This window comes from Stegodyphus dumicola, chromosome 1 (assembly GCF_044657685.1).
Source record: "Stegodyphus dumicola isolate Sdum_Otavi_A_Nest chromosome 1, ASM4465768v1".
Classification (NCBI taxonomy): Eukaryota; Metazoa; Arthropoda; class Arachnida; order Araneae; family Eresidae; genus Stegodyphus; species Stegodyphus dumicola.
The window spans coordinates 199,380,734-199,400,126 of NC_140768.1; the positions used below are offsets into that span (position 1 = coordinate 199,380,734).

General features: G+C 31.3%; 1 protein-coding gene across 3 annotated transcripts in view; it reads left to right on the plus strand.

Annotated features, from left to right (window-relative positions):
* The window catches only part of LOC118193024 (uncharacterized), a 233,779-nt gene that overhangs the window by 171,270 nt on the left and 43,116 nt on the right, over positions 1–19,393 (plus strand). For 2 of the 3 annotated variants that reach the window (XM_085824643.1, XM_085824654.1), the window contains exons 11-14: positions 3,522–3,730; positions 6,789–6,935; positions 7,365–9,053; positions 15,643–15,876. In XM_085824643.1, coding sequence (XP_085680769.1) covers positions 3,522–3,730; positions 6,789–6,935; positions 7,365–9,053; positions 15,643–15,876 — 2,279 coding nt within the window. The remainder of the gene's footprint in view (positions 1–3,521; positions 3,731–6,788; positions 6,936–7,364; positions 9,054–15,642; positions 15,877–19,393) is intronic. The other variant, XM_085824635.1, reaches the window with a different exon arrangement.

Genomic DNA, 19,393 nt, shown 5'->3' on the forward strand with positions numbered 1-19,393 from the left:
TTTTTCCCTGCCAATTGCACTTCAATTTTACAGCCTCTTGATATGGGCATAATTAAGTGCTTCAAAGGATATTACAGAAAATGGTTGGTGGACTCCATACTTGTAAACTTCGAAAATAAAGTAGAAGACCCTTTCAAAGCTGTAAATGTCAAGGAAGCGTGTGACAATATTGCTGGAAGTTGGTGGGAAGTAACAGAAAAAACCATTTGGAATTGTTGGAAAAAGGTCGGTCTTTGTGTTATGGAAGATAAGAAATCTGATAATGATGAAAATTCCATAGACAATGATCTCTCAGATGATCAAGAATGTGTTTTGCACATCAAAAAATCCGTATCCCAACTTGAGGAAACAAGCGGTAAAAAGTTTGGAATTAGTATAGAAGACTATTTAACAGCAGATGATGATCTTATGGTTTTCGCAGGAGTTACTGATGAAGATATTCTCTCTGAAATTACTGATGAAATAGGAAACAATGATGAAGATGATGATGATGATAATACAGGTCCATTGCAGTCCTTATTGTCATCCCAGGAAGCTCTTCAATCTGTGAATTCTCTACGGACATTTTTTTCAAGCCTTCCGTCTTCAAATGAAGAACATTTTCGTGCACTAGACTCAATGCATACAGTATTGGTGAACTTAACAGTTAAAAAAATCAATAAACAAACAGAATATTGGATTATTTTCAATAAAAAGTGTTTTCAGGTATGTGAATATTTCTGTGCTTATTTTCTGAATTTATCTTATTTATTTATTTAGTATTTAAACCACTATTATTAGTATTTTACAAATTAATTTCTTCTAAATATAGACTTAAAAGTAGTATGTTATGCACCTTAAACTAATAATAATAAAAAAAAACTTATTAAATGCTCAAAATATGTGGGGCCTGGATATAACAATATGCATCTCTACAACAATATATTTATTTGGTCCCTAAAATATTGTTGTAATGAGGTTTCACTGTATTTTCTGTTTTCTTTAACAATGATTTTTGTTAAGGGGGGAAAAAACTTCTTTTTTAGTTAGTTCAGAATTATTATATAAATGAAATTATATGCAGAGATGATTGGTAATTATTCATATAACAATTTTAACTATACAAATTTTATTATTAATTACTGGATTTATATTATACAACATATTCATTCTGAATGCTTCAATTCTTAATGTATAGTTCTGTATGAAAGTGTCAAACATATGTGTTCTTCTTTTAAATTTGAAGATCATTTAGACCACAATATACCTGTTTTCCACAAACCTTGTAACCACAGGCTTCCTGGAAGAAATTTCATTAGATTCACCCAGAAATGAGAAAAAATAATAGTGTCATTATTAATATCACCAATTTTATTTTCAGTTATTAGATTTCAGTTAATTCTACTGAACGTAATGTATAGTTTTAGAGGCTTTATCATCCTGTTGTTGGAACACTTTCCTGAATGTAGGAATTTTGTGAGGAAAATGATAGATAATGATTTAATATTAGATAAAGTTATATTTTTGGATCTACTTTTATTTATAATAGTACCATTATGTCAAAAACCTGCTACTACCATTAATCTTATTGGAGAAACTGTCCTTTATTTTCGGATTTAAACAAATTGATTTAGTCATAAAGGAGACAGAAAGCATTAATCAGGTGTATAATATTTCACCTTTTGTAACAAGCAGATAAAAATTTACTCAAAGAAAACCTTTGTGCATTGAAATTGCACTTGTCGTGGGAAGATAGCTGAACAGTTCAAAACTACTTGTATGTTGACAAGTAGTTTTATATATTGAAAACCCTTGTATATTGAATTTATGAGTAATTTTATTGTTTTGTTTATTCTGTCATTGACACACTTAAACAAATCATGGAGTAAAGTGTGCATCATTGGTCGGGCAAAGTGGGCATCAATCACCGATCAAAGGTCTTGATTGTTAAAGATGACAGTATGACTTTTATATGTTCTGATAAAGATTATTTAGAGGAATGCATCCAAGTGTCTTAGCTCTCACTTTCCAAGAACATTCCATGTGCTTTTATTGTAGATAGACATTATAATGTGGAATATAATGGATATCTGTCTAGTATCCATTTTCCTACTTAAATGCGAGATGTAATGATTATCCAGCAAATTAAATGTGCATGAAAAGAAAAAAATCTTGACTTCTTTTCTTCTTCTATATTTTTCTTTTCTCCCCCCCCCTTTCTTTCTTTTCTTTTAAAAAATTCTATTTAAAATTTAAGACAGTTGAGGGGAATTAAAAAAAAAAGACCAAATTCTTCTAGCCAGATTTGTTCACTTGGAAAAATAAGAAAATGCTTCAAAATTTCTTTCTTGAGGATTTATTTATACCTTTGGCAGTTTCAGAATTTGTAAAGGTGTGGAGTAGATAAAATTCTATAGTGGCTCATTTCATATAATGTACATTCATTTAAAAACAAACAATCCTCTCAGCCTGCATGTCAGTAGCTAGGGTAAAAAATATGTCTGTTAGCTATTTCAGGTTCATAGGATAATTAGAAGCATTCATTTTCCGTCAGGTGAATACAGTAGGACTATGTTTCTCAGAATGTCAACTGAGTTTAGCCGACCTTCTTGACATTCATCATTGATGGACTCACAACCATGACGAAATTCTGCAAACCATTTGTAAACAGTTTTCTTTGATGGTGCTTCATTACCAAAAGTTACATGAAGCGATTCTATGCATTGTTGTTGGGCAAGGCATCTTTTAAAATATGAAAAATCATCCAATGCAAACCTTCACGAGTGATTTCCATTTTTGCACAAACTTGCTTGTTTTAAACATTCACTATCAACAACCTAACTGGTCAATTACTAAATTGCCACTGGCTTCGCACTAACAAACATCAGTGTTCACAAACACACTGATGCCACAACTCACTAATGCCATCTATTGTTCAATTGTAAAATCTTAAAAGGCAACCACACGTATAATTTGTTATTTCCAGATATCCAGCTATGTATTTCCATATTAAGAATCATAGTTAAAAGAATTTTCATTTGATATTGAAAGAAATGTTTTACAAAAGGCATTTTCAGCACTTAAAGTAATAATGAATAAATAATATAGTCTGGCTTTCATGCTACCGGGGTTAGAGATACTGAGTATTTTTATACCCCATAATCTGTTTTGGATCTAAGATTACTCAGGATGAACCACAAGAAGGCCTATCTTGTTATGCCTCATATATAAAACTGCCTGACCGAGAGTCTGTTTATAGTATTCATGAATTCCAATTTTATTAATTAGTATTCAGATTTCTGTGTTTTTAATATCTAATCAAACGTAAGTTGGTGTCTTGCTTGCAAAGTAGTTTTGTAATGCTCTGAAATGGACAATCCCATTGCCTTGTCTTAGAAATGGTAGTAAACTATTTTTCTTAACATATGGTATTAAAGATGGCAGCTGTGCTTAACTAACTGAATGTCTGTGCATGCCTTTGTATTTGCTTCCTTTTCCCTTCGTCTTTCCCTCTTTGAATTGTCTGTGATGTGCCTCCCCAGCCCCAGGCTACTCTAGAGAGCGTCCCTCACCAACTGAAAGACCAGACGAAAGCAAGCGCCACACTCTTTCAGGTCCTCCGAGTAGAGGTTACCCGAGTGATGAGAAGGTGAACGATCAGTCATCAGTATCTGCAACGACAACTCCAGAGGAGGTTTCTCGTTCAGAAAAACTGAAAGAAGCTGAAGCTGAAAAGAAGAAAGAAAGCAAGGTTTGTTACAAGCTTTGTATTTGAATTTGTTAAATTTTAGTTTTTATATCCATCATATATATTATAATTTTCAGGATAAGCTTAAAGAACAGTTTATTGGCATATAATGAAGTGTTTACATTCCTTGTATCGCAGTGCACTTGTTGCAGCCATACATAGAATATTTTAAAGCATTCTTAATAGTTGAGAAATTTGAGATTAGTAGGATATTCTTAATATCAATAGTATAGGTTTCTTTTGGTTTTAGTTAGGAAAATAGTTAATAGCCTTTAAGGGGATGAATTTGTAGAATAATTAGGGAGATTAAGTTCAATAGTTCTTTGGATTAAAAAAAATCCAGTAAGGTCCTGTTATCTATACTATGCCAGGCCTATGAATTATTTCACCAAATTCTGGAAGCCTTTAAATAGAATTCTAAAAATAAAATTTATATATGTGATTGTACTGTAATCAAAGACTGTGATGATGTACCGTGTTGCAGGAGATTACACAGGAATGTTTTTTGGAGTTAGAAGAATCCGTGGCTTCTCCAAATAAACTGTGATGTATTCTTAATGTTTCATTAACACTTTTTGTTCTCACTTATAGTAACTGTTAAGAATTATGATTTTGTTTAAATGAAATCTTCAATAAAATTTACACTGTTTAAACTTAATTCTTGGTATAATCAGACTTGTGTTCATAATGACTTGATTGAAAAGATTACAATGATGGTCAATGCACAAGTCATTATGTTGACATTATGACTTGTGCACTGATCATCATTGTAATCTTTCCAATATTAGTAAAATCATTTAAATTGTTGAAAAGCATTTAAATATGGTAATTATCATCATTATAAACCTGTTTCAGCATACTGTAAATTTATGAGTGAGATTTTCCGATTTCTTAGCTATGTATCTACGAATATTGCAACATAACTGCATGGGACACACTTTGCTACTACTGCTGCAACTTTTTACGCAAATTGTAATGGCTGTGAAGTGTACTAACTTACTGATATAGAAAAAACTTCATTTCATAGAGCTGTATTTATAAATGATTATAGTGTAGTCCTTAAAATTAAGTGATACACTGCTTATACAAGGGTCATTCAATTAGGGGGGAACAGAATTTTTTTTAAAGAATCTATTATGAACATGAAATACAGCATTTATTTTACAATGTAATATCCCTGAAATTCTCTAACCTTGTGCCAGTGTTAGACAAGCTTCTCAGTTTCACGTGCAAAGAATTCTTAAGGCATGTGCATAACCAGTTATGTAATACTGCCTGGACTTCCTCATCACCAGCAAACCATGAGCCATTAAGAGCTTCTTTCAATGGGTTAAAAATGTGAAAATCTAAAGGTACTAGATTTGGAGAGTTTAAGTGGAGCAAGTAGACGAACTTCAAGTCTTTGATGGTATATAATGTGACTCTAGCAATGTGTGGCCTCATGTTGTCATGCAGTAACAGGATAGCACTGCACACCAATCCATGCCATTTCCTCAAAATTGTTAGTTTCAGATTTTTACACATAAGGTTTTCATAGCTTGCACTGTTTACATTCCGACTTTTAAGTATGTAATGTTTAAGAATTGCTCCCTTATGGTCCCAAAACAAAGTCAACGTGAATTTAATGACACTTCTTTCAGTTCACAACTTTTGGGGTTTTGGAGATAAAGAATATCACTATTCCACTGAAGCCTACTTTCTTTCAGGTTTGCAAAATGCATCCAACTTTCAGCTCCCATTATAATATGATAAAGAAATGCCTCCCTTTCAGCCTCGTACTGTCATAGTAGCTCCCATTTTACATCCATGCACCTTTCTTTTATTTCTGATGTTGAATGTTTTGGAACCCACCTCACACACACTTACTTGAACATCAGCATGTCATGTACAATATGATGGGCTGCAATATCACTCACCGTAATATGCCTTTTCTCCCCATAGTAACTCATCAACTCACACTCTGTGACTTCACATACAGAGCATCCTGGATGTAGCAAATCTTCAACACATATTACACCCTGTTTGAACTTATGTGCCCAGTCATATACTTGTGTTCAACTTAAACAACTTTCACCATATTGCACTACCATCCAACAGTGAATTTCAATTAGTTTCAACCCTTCAGCTAACAGAAACGTAATGACACTCCGCTGCTGCATCTTACTGCAAACCTATGTAGTGGAACATAATTTAATGTTTCTATATAATTATTAAGATTTCTTAAGTGGCAACAGGATGTAATGTTTTGAATAGTTATTAAGATTCGCGGTGTGGCAACGAGTCGAGCTAAAAATGTTGTTACTTGGAGTGTCCTTGATAAGCATTGCGTAAGCTTTATTTCTTAAAAGTTTGTTATATTTTTATGTAAAAAATAAGTAACATATTGCAAACAAGAATGGAAATTCTAAAAATAAATATGTTGTTTCTTTTAAGACCAAAATAAGCATTTATTTCACTTATGAAATGCCCTGGCTGATCAGTTTCAATTTTGCTTATTCATCAAAACCACACCTGCAATGGTGTTACCATCTTGTTTCACATCCCGTTCCTAAGGCAGGCATGCCAGGACAGCACAAAAAAGTTGCAGAAAAATACAAACTTTGTCGATGTTTTGTATTTTTTTTTTTTTTTTTTTACATCTTTTCTGGTTATTTATTGAAAGGATGAATATTTAGTGACTAATATTAAAAATTTCTGTTTTTTGATATATCACACTCTAAACCGTGTTCAGTCTTCTATGTCACTGGGATTTATGGCATTTTAATTTGTGCCTCACAGTTTTGATTCTACTAGAATTTTATTTCAAAACTGAAATCCCCCTTTATCACATTTTTTACATATCATACAAATTACAACATATCATACATTATCATACAAATTTTATATTTAAACAAAATGCGCTAATGTAAATTTTAAAAAAGGGGAATTTTGAAATGTGCTAGTAAACTAAAAATGCATTCTTATTGAAATATATAATAGAAGTTATGTGTTATTTCACCATAAAAGTCTTTTATGCTGCAATTTTTATTTTTATTTAACCATTTGTAATATTTTTGTTTAGAAACCAGTTGGTGGGGTAGCAGTGATGTTGCCAATGGATTTACCCAAACCTGGCAGTAGAGGAAAATCCCCTGTTCCTCCAGAAGTTGTAGAAAAAGTTGAAGTAAAAAATTTAAACCAAGAGCCTTATAAAAGAGGAGTTGAAGAGGTATTTCTCCTTTTCTTCTCTCTTTCTTTTCTTTTTTAATTGTTATTTTGATGTATTGCTAGCTTTCAGAAGTAAAGTGAATTAGGAAATTTTAAAGTGTTAAATATTTTATGTAAATAATATATATGAAAAAGTAATAACATTTTGATCTGTTATGTTAGGTATGCATTTGTGTTTTATTAGGTTCGTAAAAGTTTTATTTATATTTTCTATAGTAGTACATTTTTCATGTAATAGGAGTTACGCATGTTAGTTTAGAAAGTATAAATATTTTTTATTTATTTATTTTTGTTTCTAATTTGGGTTTTTTTTTTTTTTTTTTTTTTTTTTTTCCCTTTGCATGACAATGACTTCCCATTGACCTTTCCTGGAAAACATCATCCCTTTTGCATGATCGTGAATTTTTGTTTGAATTGATCTGATTTTCAGTGCAGGGAACAAGTTCCTTCTTCACCAACTGCTCAAAAACAGACAGTCAATGCTCAGGGACCTGATTCAGTTGCTCTTAGAGAAAAAGAATCTGGTAGGGAAGAAGCTCAAAGGCCAACTTCACTTTTCACTGGTAAACCTACCCCGTACACAAAAGAATATATTTATGAAGTTAATACCAATGAACAGAAGACACCATTTAGTCCAGCTGAGCATGGCTTTACATATGAAGGTCAAAAAACTGGGAATACTTCTCCACCTCCTGGTGAAACAATTCAGCTTGAAACATCTCCAGGAAGTAAGCGAGCTAAAGGTCTTGCTTTTACTTATGCTCCACCAGAAACAGAGATTGACAATTCACAGACTGAAGTAATATTACCACCTCAAGTTGTAGATGATAATAGAACTCAGGATGTATCATCAGAATGGAATGATACAACTATTGATGAATCTCTAAAATGGGATGATTCCAAAGAAGAAGAAATGATTAAGAATAAAGAAAATTTGGAAATTTCCGAAAAGGCTGAGCAAAAACAGAAATTACCAATTGCTATTTTTAAGAAAGGTGGTAAAGAAAAAGATAAGAAAAATAAAAAAGAAGAAGAAAAAAAATCTAAGGAAAAAAAAGAAAAGGAAGAGAAAGAGAAAAAGAAGGAAAAGGAAGAAAAAGAGAAAAAGTCAAAAAAAGTAACCAAATCAGGCAAAATATCAACTGAAAATTCACCCAACAAGAGAGATTCAGCCATCGAAGCAGATCTGCAGGTAGATGAAATAGTTGTAACATCTGCAAATATAAAAGAAGATCAAAAGTCAGATAAAGCATTAGATGAGAATATTGCATCTGATGAGGAAGAAAAAGTAGTGAAAGATCAGGCAGAGAAAGAAAATAAATTGAAATTTGCTTTTGCAAAAGGCAAATCTAAAGATGTAGATGATGCAGATGGGAAGAAAAAAGCAAAAGATGATGTAAAGAAACAAAAAGATGCTGATAAAAAACTAAAAGAGAAAGAAGCAAAGGAAGAAGAAGCCAGACGAAAGCAGAGAGAAAAAGAAGAAAAAGAGGCAGTTAAGAAAAAAGCTAAGGAGGAAAAGAAACAAAAAGAAAAAGAAGCAAAGGAAAAGAAGGCAAAGGAGAAGTCTGAAAAGAAGAAATCTGATAGTAAGTTGAATAAAAAAGATAAAGATGCAACTCCTGAAAAAGATAAAATCAAAGAATCTCCAGAAAAAGTGGTTGTGCAGGATTCTAAGCCAGTTGAGGCTGTAGATAGTAATAAAGAGAAAGAGAAAGACATCAAAAGTAAAAGCAAGGAGAGCTTGCAGAAAGAACCAAAATCTAAAAAGTCAAAAATTTCTCTTTCAAAACTTGTCAAAAAAAGCCCTAAAAAGACTAACAAAAAGAATTCAGATTCATCTTCAGTGTCTAGTAGCTCATCTGAAGGTAGTATGATTGAGTATGGCACTAATGTGACCAGTGATGATGGTGTTGATACTGCCCAAGGTTTAGTAACTTCCACACCAAATCGTTCCTTACGAAACAATATTGACTCTTTCCCTCCTGGAAATGTTAAAGATGTTTCCTTCAGTTCTGAAACTGCTGTATTAGAACTAGATGAATCTCCATATTCAAGCCCGAGTGGCAAGCGTCATGGGGATAAAGCAGGCAAGATGTCTCCTGATCTACACATAGAGGTTGATATGTTTAAAAATATTTCTAGTTTTTATAAGTTTGATTAATATATTCATTTATTATTATTATTATTATTATTATTATTATTATTACTGTTATTATTTCAAAATAGTTTGCGCATGTGGTTGGCTTAGATTTTTAGTATTCCCGTTTAGTGAAATTTTGATATATAAGTTTATTTTCTGAAACTAAAAATAATTTTAATTTTTTTTGTGAGCCAAAATCAGGGTCTGATGGGGGGGGAATAGAGCTTGACTGGGTTTATTTAGTTTATGTGAGAGGAAAAAAAGTTGTTCAGTTTCTCATAGTTCTATATAATTTTTATTTTTCTTCTGAAAGCTTTGTCATCATTATTCTAAGTAATTCTTTGAGGCAATAAATCCTTTGTTTGTAACAATAATAACCAAGTCTGTTAGTATCTTGAGAATTAATGTGACTGAAGCCACATCCATTTCTTTTTATCTGGGGTAGCAGCTCAGTTCTCATTTTTTCTTAAAAAATCAAAGCTTCTGTTATTGAAAATCTGCAAGGATTGAACTAATGCTGTAAGGGCATGAATAATGAATCTGTTATTTGAGTAATGCTTTTGTCATTAATTAGGGTTATGCTGAAAAATAAAGTTCTGAAAGGGGCCATACAAGAAGTGATCTATAGATATCTTATTTCTTTGAAATTAAATAGACTTTTTAATCCTACAGAAATCTTCCAGCTTAAACTTGGAGCCAGTGGAAGAAAAAAGTAATATCAGCATATTGATTTTTTTTATCAAGAAGCAAAAGCAGTATAGTATACACTCAGAAGTGCTTAAGTGATTATAATAAATTGTAATTTTAATAAGAGAAATAATTACTTAAACGTTACAAATTTGGATGTGCAGTGCCAGCAGCAATAGAAAATGAAAATTTAAAAGAAATCAAATTATATTGAAGATGATAAGAAACTGTCTGATGTCGCAAAATGCTTTTATTTCTTAAATCAACATGTTTTTATGAAATAGAGTGCATTTATTGTTATAATGTATTATGTTTAAAAGTGAAACATATCTTTTGTTTTTTAGCCCAAAGGAGCAATAGCTCAGAAGAAAAAAGTAATATCAGCATATTGATTTTTTTTATCAAGAAGCAAAAGCAGTATAGTATACACTCAGAAGTGTTTAAGTGATTATAATAAATTGTAATTTTAATAAGAGAAATAATTACTTAAATGTTACAAATTTGGATGTGCAGTGCCAGCAGCTATAGAAAATGAAAATTTAAAAGAAATCAAATTATATTGAAGATGATAAGAAACTGTCTGATGTCGCAAAATGCTTTTATTTCTTAAATCAACATGTTTTTATGAAATAGAGTGCATTTATTGTTATAATGTATTATGTTTAAAAGTGAAACATATCTTTTGTTTTTTAGCCCAAAGGAGCAATAGCTCAGAAGAGCTATTAATTTAGTGTTGGAATTTTGCATCGATTCACTATAAACGGTGAATCAATCACTTGTGTTGCCACCGAATATTAAACATTATATTTAATGTATATTAGTATATTTAAAGAAATTAAATAATGAAGTATCTGCATAAATATATGTATGCTTCTCGCGTTGTGATAAAACAATTGTACCTAGAGTCGTCAAATTTTGAAAAATGTACATCCCCACCCGAATATGGGCATCTGGAAGCCCAAACTTAGAATTTGGAGGTTTTTTTTTTTTTCTTTTTTTTTCATATTTTGTAAAGCATTTATGAGTTTTTGCTTAAGAAACTCAATGATTTTTGAGCGAGCAATAGCAACACTGTACCAGGGGAGGGGGTGCGGACAGTTTTATCTCCAGCGCACAAGACTGTGTATCAGAAATTTTAAAGGTATGTGCTTTTAAATATTTTGCAATGTTTTTGTTGGATTGAATTTTATGGTTTAAGTGCAAAGAGCATTATGTTTAATAAATAAAGATAACAGTCACAAAACGTTAAAAAAAGCTCCTTTGGGCGTAATATAAAATCTGAAAGCTTTCATATTTTTTTTATTTAAAATAATTTCTGTGATTCAGAATTATTTTAAGTTTCAGTGTATTAAAATTTATAGCAATTGATTTTAAATATACAAAATATTTTGCAGCTATCACTAATGCTGTAAGGGCATGAATAATGGATCTGTTATTTGAGTAATGCTTTTGTCATTAATTAGGGTTATGCTGAAAAATATTAAAGTTCTGAAAGGGGCCATGCAAGCAGTGATCTATAGATATCTTATTTCTTTGAAATTAAATAGACTTAGCAGTTCCAAAACATTTTTCAATGTTTTTTCCACCTTCCATTTGTAAAGGCACATGATAATACTAAATCATCTGCCTGATAATGTGGGTTCTTTAGTTTTGAAATCACAATTCATATCCAAACAAAACACATTTAATAAAATATTAATACATCTATAAGATCGTTCATCTATTAATACAGCATCTATATCATTTACATCGATAAAACAACATCTTACATTTCCACTAGTAAAACAAAGTTCTATGAATTTCACTCGTGCAATTCAACAGCTAAAATTTAGACAGCGCGCGAGGAAAAATATTAAGCTATGGATTTAAAATCCCACATTCGGCCTTCCTGCTATGCGTTGACCTCAACGACATTATTCTACTCTTGATATTATAAATCATTGATCATCTTACATCTTCGTTGTCTTTGGTAAAAGAACCATCACAATGAATAAGCCGAAACCTGAAAAGAAATACGAAAGGAGAGGGGAAGATTGTGTGCTAAGGACAATATTGAAAGGAAACATCTTAATTGTCCTTCATCTTTGCAACTATAACATCCTCAACAGTCCCTTCTGTTTTTCAGAAATCTTCATCTAAGCCAAAAAATATCTTCAATCTTTGACATTTTTGGAAAACTTAATTTCATCTTAAAAATAACATTAACTGAAATAAAAGTAATTAACTTTAATTTACATTAACTGATATTGCTTTAGGAAATCTTGTTTTGGGGACAGAAGATTCTTCAAGGAAAGATTTATGCCTCTTATATGACGTTGCCTTATCTTTAGTTGATTTGTAAGTTGAAGTCACACTAGATGGTGTTAGAACAGCAGCAGCATCCCACAGGTCTCTGTAATATCCCAATCATCAGCATTAAGAATTTCTCGCAACGACGAAATTCTTCACGAGTGAAACACATTTTTCTTTCCAATTCTGCTTGTTTAGCAAATAATCTATTCTCCATAATTTTTCTCATGCGATCCTTTTCAAAAAGTAGCTTTTCTTGCATTTTCAGTTTAACATGTTGAACTTCTATTTCTTTCTCAGACAGGATTTTATTTTTGGTTTTCATCTGAAATTTTGCAGCTTTTACTTCATTCTTTGCTTCTGATAGTTGCTTCTGTAACATTTCTACAGTCTGTTCTGATACAGAAAGTTTTCTTTCCAAAGATCTAGCATCCAAATCCATTTGTAAAATAGTTTTTTCCTGTATTAGTCGGACACTTTCTTTACTTTCTTTGTCTATAATTGGTAAACTTCTGAGTCTTGAAGAAATAGGTTGGTCATCTTTTAAAATAACATGCATTTCGGTATTAGTAGGTTTTCCTTTGGCTTTTGTTCCTTTCAGTTTTTCAGACATACCAGGATCCAGTTCTTCAGCTGGAAGTCTCTCTTGCTGTTTACTCTTTTTTTTTTTTTTTTTTTTTGTTGTTGTTGTTGTTGATATTTTTGTTTCTCTATTATTATCTTCAACCAATTTCTCAGATTTTGAATTCTTTCCTTTTCTAGAACTTCTTGGCTCTGAAGTGGGTTTTTTGGAATCATTAATTTTTCTATTACTCTCTTTGATTTCCTCAACTTTCTTAGGTGGATGTTTTCTTCTTTGTTTAAGAATTAAATTCTTTTTATCCTCTACATTTTGCAATTTTCCTTTCCCACTTTTAACATCACGTTTTTCTTCCTGAGACTCCTCTACCTTTAATTCATCTTCAACTACATCTGTTCCTTCTATAGGGTTTTCACTTTTATTAAGAATACGATTTTCAGTTAAGTGTTTTACTTTGGACTCACATGCTTTATTAATATCCGAACAATTATCTAACGCATCTTCTTGATCTACATTTACATACATTAAATTCGATTCATTTTCGTCTTCCTTTTCATCTTCTGCTACTTTCATAGATATGCCGTTCTTGTTTATAATAATTTCCATTTGTGAAAGCAATTCATTTCCAATAACAGCATTTTCTTTCATTATTCCTTGAGGCACAACATAAATATTTGATTTAATTTCACAATCATCAATGCGAATGGAACCTTTAAAATAACCAATAGGCTTTACTTTATTATTACCAAAGCCTACTAGAATCAAGTCAGAAGAATTAATATTAGGTGAACCAATTACTTTATAAATATTTTCCGATACTATATTTATATCACTTCCTGTATCAATCAAAGCTTTATTTTCTACATTATCTATCGATACAGTTTTATGCATATCATTCAACTGCTTGTTTACAAATATATGATTCACTGTGGCAAGATCTTTTATATTTCTCTTAACTTTCATACATTCTGCAGCTACGTGTCCAAATAAATTACAATGAAAGCATTTTTTCCCTTGCTTTTATTTTTGCAGAAATTCTCCACGTGACCAAGATTTCCGCAGTTATAGCAACGAATATTTGTTTTTATTTTAGTTTCAAAATGATCGCTTCTGATTTTAGAATTAGGCTTAACGAATTTGTTTTTATCATTATCTAATTTAATTTTTTCATATATCTTAAGTTTTTCCTGAAATTCTGCCAAAGTTTTACAACCATAAAGAATAGCTTTATTAAATGTAGAATCATTTATACCTTTAATAACATATTCCATTAAAGCGGCGTTTTCAATATTACCTTTAGAACACATATTTTTAATTACCAAAAAATATTCATGTAGGGATTCTTTTTCCTGCATTTTACGTTTCGATAATAATTCGTGTAACTGAGCAGAGTTATACTGAACACCATATTCATTTACTAATAAAGCCTTAAGTGCATTCCACAAATTAATTTTCGTTTCACTTTCAATAAATAATTTTGCTTTACCAGTTGAAAGATCTTTTGGCAAATATCAGTTTCTGTAATTGATATAGTTTTAACAAATTAGATTCATCCTCAAAGTTTTCAGTGAATTTGTCAACCGAATTATAAGCATTACTATCAAATTTAGAAATCAAACTTTCAATATCATTAAAATTTATATACATATTTGAAAACTGTGAAAATGGAAATTTAACTGATGACTTACTAATATTTTGTTTTAACTCATGATCTTCAACAGCAGCAAAAGAAAGAGTCGTTGAAAATTCGAGCAGTTGATGCATCGATTTCACTATTAACAGAAGTATTCCTTCTTTCATCCAATATTGCTTAATATTCCTCTATTTGTTGTTTGTAATTTGATCTCACTTCTGACACCAATTTTGTGGGTTCTTTAGTTTTGAAATCACAATTCATATTCAAACAAAACACATTTAATAAAATATTAATACATCTATAAGATCTGTTCGTCTATTAATACAGCATCTATATCATCTTACATCTATAAAACAACATCTTACATCTCCACTAATAAAACAAAGTGGCAAGAGTTCTATCAATTTCACTCATGCAGTTCAACAGCTAAAATTTAGACAGCGCACGAGGAAAAATATTAAGCTATGGATTTAAAATCCCACATATATAATAAAGAAGAGTGAGTGTTGCAGCATTCTTCATTCATTAAAGATAATACAGGATGGTATATATTTAATTAAAATACATTCAAAAACTACCTTGCAGTACATTCAGTAAATCCTGAAATTTTGTCACTTCCATCTCCATATCAACAAACTCATGAAAAATCATAAGTGAGAGTAATATTTAGTTGATATTCTTGTACCTAGGTTCTTACCTGGGAACAGCATAGCCTATTTCCTAATACTGTTCCATTTTGGATCATAACTTTTCAGAGGATGGCATCTCAAGCTTTCATGTTCCTCCTCTCTTGCTTCCATTGCAAGAAAAAATACAATTCTAGAAATATATATTTCAAGGAATAATTTGTTTTAAAAATTAGGTAATGTACACTTTAAAATTAATAAGATTAGTAAATAATACATTGCAGTTTAACAATCTCTGTTACCCAATATTTTCATAAGTATGAGTATACTATTAACATGAAAGCTGTTGCATTAATTAACTCCTGTTTGCTAACACTTAAATAGTAATCCCAGAATTATATGAATTGTATATAATTGTAGTATTTTGAAAGAACACTATGTCTACTATTCTATTCCTAATAAGGGAGTCATTTTGATTCAAGTTTAGAGATGCTAATCTAGAGATTCACTGGCTCTTCTAAAGCTCTGAAATCTTGATATTCTAGTGTTATTAAATGCATTTTTTTTTTTTTTTTTTTTTTTTTTTTTTTATGTATCTTGAACTGACTGTTTTAGTCTAAATGCTGTTTTGGTTAGGAATTAAACGTTATGAACATTTTCAAAATTTATTTATTTTTTTTCATTTATTTTTTACCCTCTGTAATTCAAAATTTAATTGATTCTAATATTTTTATTTGTATGGCATAGGTATCAGATGGATGGAAGGGACCAACTTTAGTAACAGAATCAACAAGTTCAGCCTCTAGCTCGGTAACAACATCGACGAGTAAGCAGATATCAGGTACGGAAGTGACAACATCTCCAGATAAAAGTGTAACTTCTACAAAAAGCTCCAAAACTAGTATGAATCAAGAGAAAACTATTACTCAGCAAGTCACAAAGAGCACTAGAGTGATGGCAGGCACTTTAGATGATATACAGGTAGATATTTCTTAAAATTATATTTTGTAAAACAATATAAATTTTGTAAATAATTTATTTGAAGTAGTTTAGTCCTTTTTAAATAAGATGACTTATTTGAATTGCCATAGTCCTTTCTAAATTAAGTTCCTATTTATCAAACAGCGCTTTGAAACAATTTTATATGAATGGATCATTGAGGCAAAATATCCATTATATTAATTTTCCGAAAAATTTTGTTATATGCTTGCATTCTTTCCTCTAAAATATTTTTGCATTATTATTTGCAGAAGTTTTCATTTAAGGTTTTTATATGCAGTTTTCTTGAAATATGTCTTGAACTATTTTGAATATTGTACTATTCTTCATTACAATGCTTCTTACTTTAAGCTTACTGAGGATAGATAACAACAAATGAATAATTAACATACACACGAGGGGGGCTCTAATTTATAATAGCTCCTAGTCTTTTCATTTGATTATTTTCCTTTTTCTGGGCTAAAAATAGTAAGACTTGCAGTAAAGCTTTCTAAAGTATATCATTTCAAAATTAGTAGCTGTCCTATGATTTGTATATAACATAAGTGGTGGACACATTTACATAATAGAAAAAATAAAATTGAAGTTTTTTACTTGGTACTATTCAAATCAAAACTCTTATAAACCAATTGTGATAATGCAGTACTATTATCATCTGTTAAGAAAGATAGTAACATTGTTATTCTTAACCTAACTTCAGTAACATAATTTTCTTTTCAGACTTTTTTCAGTTAAGATATGTGCTCTCTCTTCTTTTGCGATGTGAATGTGCAAAATGTTTGCTTGAGATTATTTAATAAAAAATGTGCTTATTTTTTAAATGTGCTTGATTTTATTATTTTCTTTGATGTGTTTTCAAAAATAGTATGTGCCACTGTGGAAGGGCTCTTTTTATTAGCATTTGTGTTCAATGTCTTACTCAGATTTCATAAATAAATTTTCTTCTTCAGTTCTTATTCGGGAATAACATAATTATATGAAAAAGAAAATTTTGTGTGAATTGAGCATAACATGTTTTATTATTACTCATATATTGAGTAAGTTCTAAAATAAACAATTATCCATGTTAAAATGTTACTTAAAGAAAGAATTGAGTTTATTAATTGAAATAAATGTATTAGAATACTTATGTAAGATAACTGATTACATTTGCAAAGATATGGAAGATATTCTTCAAAATTGAGTATTGTATGATATCTTGAGCAATAATAATGAGGTCTTCTGTAGTGTTTCAAACTGGCCAGGTTGATACAGGAGAAAGTATATTGAATAATTTGCTGAGAAAAGGTCTGGTATATTTCATTGCAAGACAGCAGCCTATTTTTGGCAACGGGTAGAGGCGCATACTGAACACATTGTTTTGATATCTTATCCTATATATGTGTATTAACACATTTGTGACCAGTGACATGAATTCATGTCATTTGAAATTCTGTTCATGTTTGTGGCGGATGTGAATTCGCATGACTTCAAATTCTGTTCCTGGTTGCCTCTGACGTGAATTCCATCTCCTGGTTGTCATTACATGAATTCACATCCTGCTATTTATAAACAAATGCTATAAATCTCAAGAGCAATAAAAGGCCCATGGCTTGCAGAATCTTATTTCGTTCTCTTTGTGCCAGGTGCTGGGTTCATCTTTGCTTAAATTTTTGCAAAAAGGCCTGCCCTTGGGGGAAGTAAAATTTAGGTCATAGACTGCCATTCATAGATATAAAAGGATGTGAGATCGAAGAGTAACCGTTAAAGTTTGAAAGCACGCAAAGAGAGATTTAAATAAAATGTAAGTAAAGTTACTGTTGAAAAGTATATTAGGTGATTTTTGCTTCAAGGAAATATTGTAATTGCGAAAAATTTGAGGCATTATATCTCTACGAAAATATCCATTTGACCGCTATTGAAGGCAATTTACGATGTTTTTGCATGGCATCAGAATGTAAGGACAGAATAAAAGACTCTTTCCCCCCCAAAAAAAAATTATAAAACTGATTTAAAATGAATTCTGAAGAGAATTTTTCGTGGCATCTGTATGTATCTTGCATAACTCAAAAATGAGTAATGAAGATATGCACCTCATATTTTGGTTGCAAACGGCTGCACCACCCGGCTCAGTGATTTCACAGTGTTCAGTCTTGATATCATCAATGGACAAATCATCCATAAGGTCTCGAATCCATACTTTAGCAGTGTTTCATTCTTCATTCTAAAAGTACTGAACTGTACCTAGTTCTTCATGAGTTTAGTCAATGCAAGATCGCAATATTTAGCAGAGTAAAAAATAATAGTAATTTTATCTCTTGTCAGCATACCAGTAAAATTCCGTACTCCATGTTTAGTAAAGAGTCATCATAAATCACTCCATTTTACCTCTAGTCTGGAATATATTATTGGAGGCACTCTTTCTTTTTTCTGCTCATGCAAGGGATTTGAAGAAATCTCACAATTGTCATCCTTCGTCAGTAAGTCATTAGCACAGTCCATGGGTTCCATCATGGGAGGATCAGTCAGCACATCAAAGTTATTTTTTTGTAGAAATATCAGTGACTAATACCAGAGCAAGAGTCATCTGGAGTGGAGATTTCCTTGTTTCAGGACTTGAAGCTGGAATCAGCTTGGTTCTGTGGTTTTTAACCACCTTTCATCATCAGGTGATTTCACAGTATTTTTAGCATCTGCCTTGCTCAAAGAAGCAGCAGACAGCGACTTCACTGACATCTTATTTGTTCTCATATTCTGTCTCCGGACAAGTTCTGTAGTAAACTTATCATCTTTGGGAAAGAACTTAACATCATTCATATCATGAAACAGCGATCTTCCTAAGTCCTTTCCATCCAAGATAGCAAGGAAAATCTTTGCTCTTCGTAAGGCTGCTTTGACAGGCGTACCATCTTTTAATTGCTTTTGTAAAACATCAACATTTCTGAGAGCCTGATAGAACTCTTTATCATCATAATTATTTTTAGAATGTCCGAAACAATGCAGAACAGCATAGGCTTGGTGAACAAGAAGTGAGCGGTGAACGTTAGATGTAGCAAAATATGCCAAAATCGTGTGGCAAGAGCCAGGCATTAGCATTAAGAGCACACAACCCTCATGGATGAATGCAACCCCCTGAATAAGGTGTGCTGCCTAACAAGCAGTATCTATTATGTACAGTCTTCGATGAATCAGGCCTCTCTCTAATGGGCAAGCATTGTTCATCTAGAGTATAATGCATGTACAAAATGTTTTCAGCATGAAGTATTTTAGTATTAGTAATATATCTTAGTTGTTTATGTTCCCGTCCTTATTTCTTAGCAGGTGAAATTAAAATTTGATTCCAGAGCATTTCAGATTATTGCACTTTATATTGAGCGGGCATGACCTAGCAAAATGAGTGTCCTATTGATGGGTTCAAAATAATATGTACCATATATTCCGGTATATAACGTGCACTTTTAATACAAAAAGAGATCGAAATTTAGGGGTGCTCGCTATACACCAGATATATATATAAAAA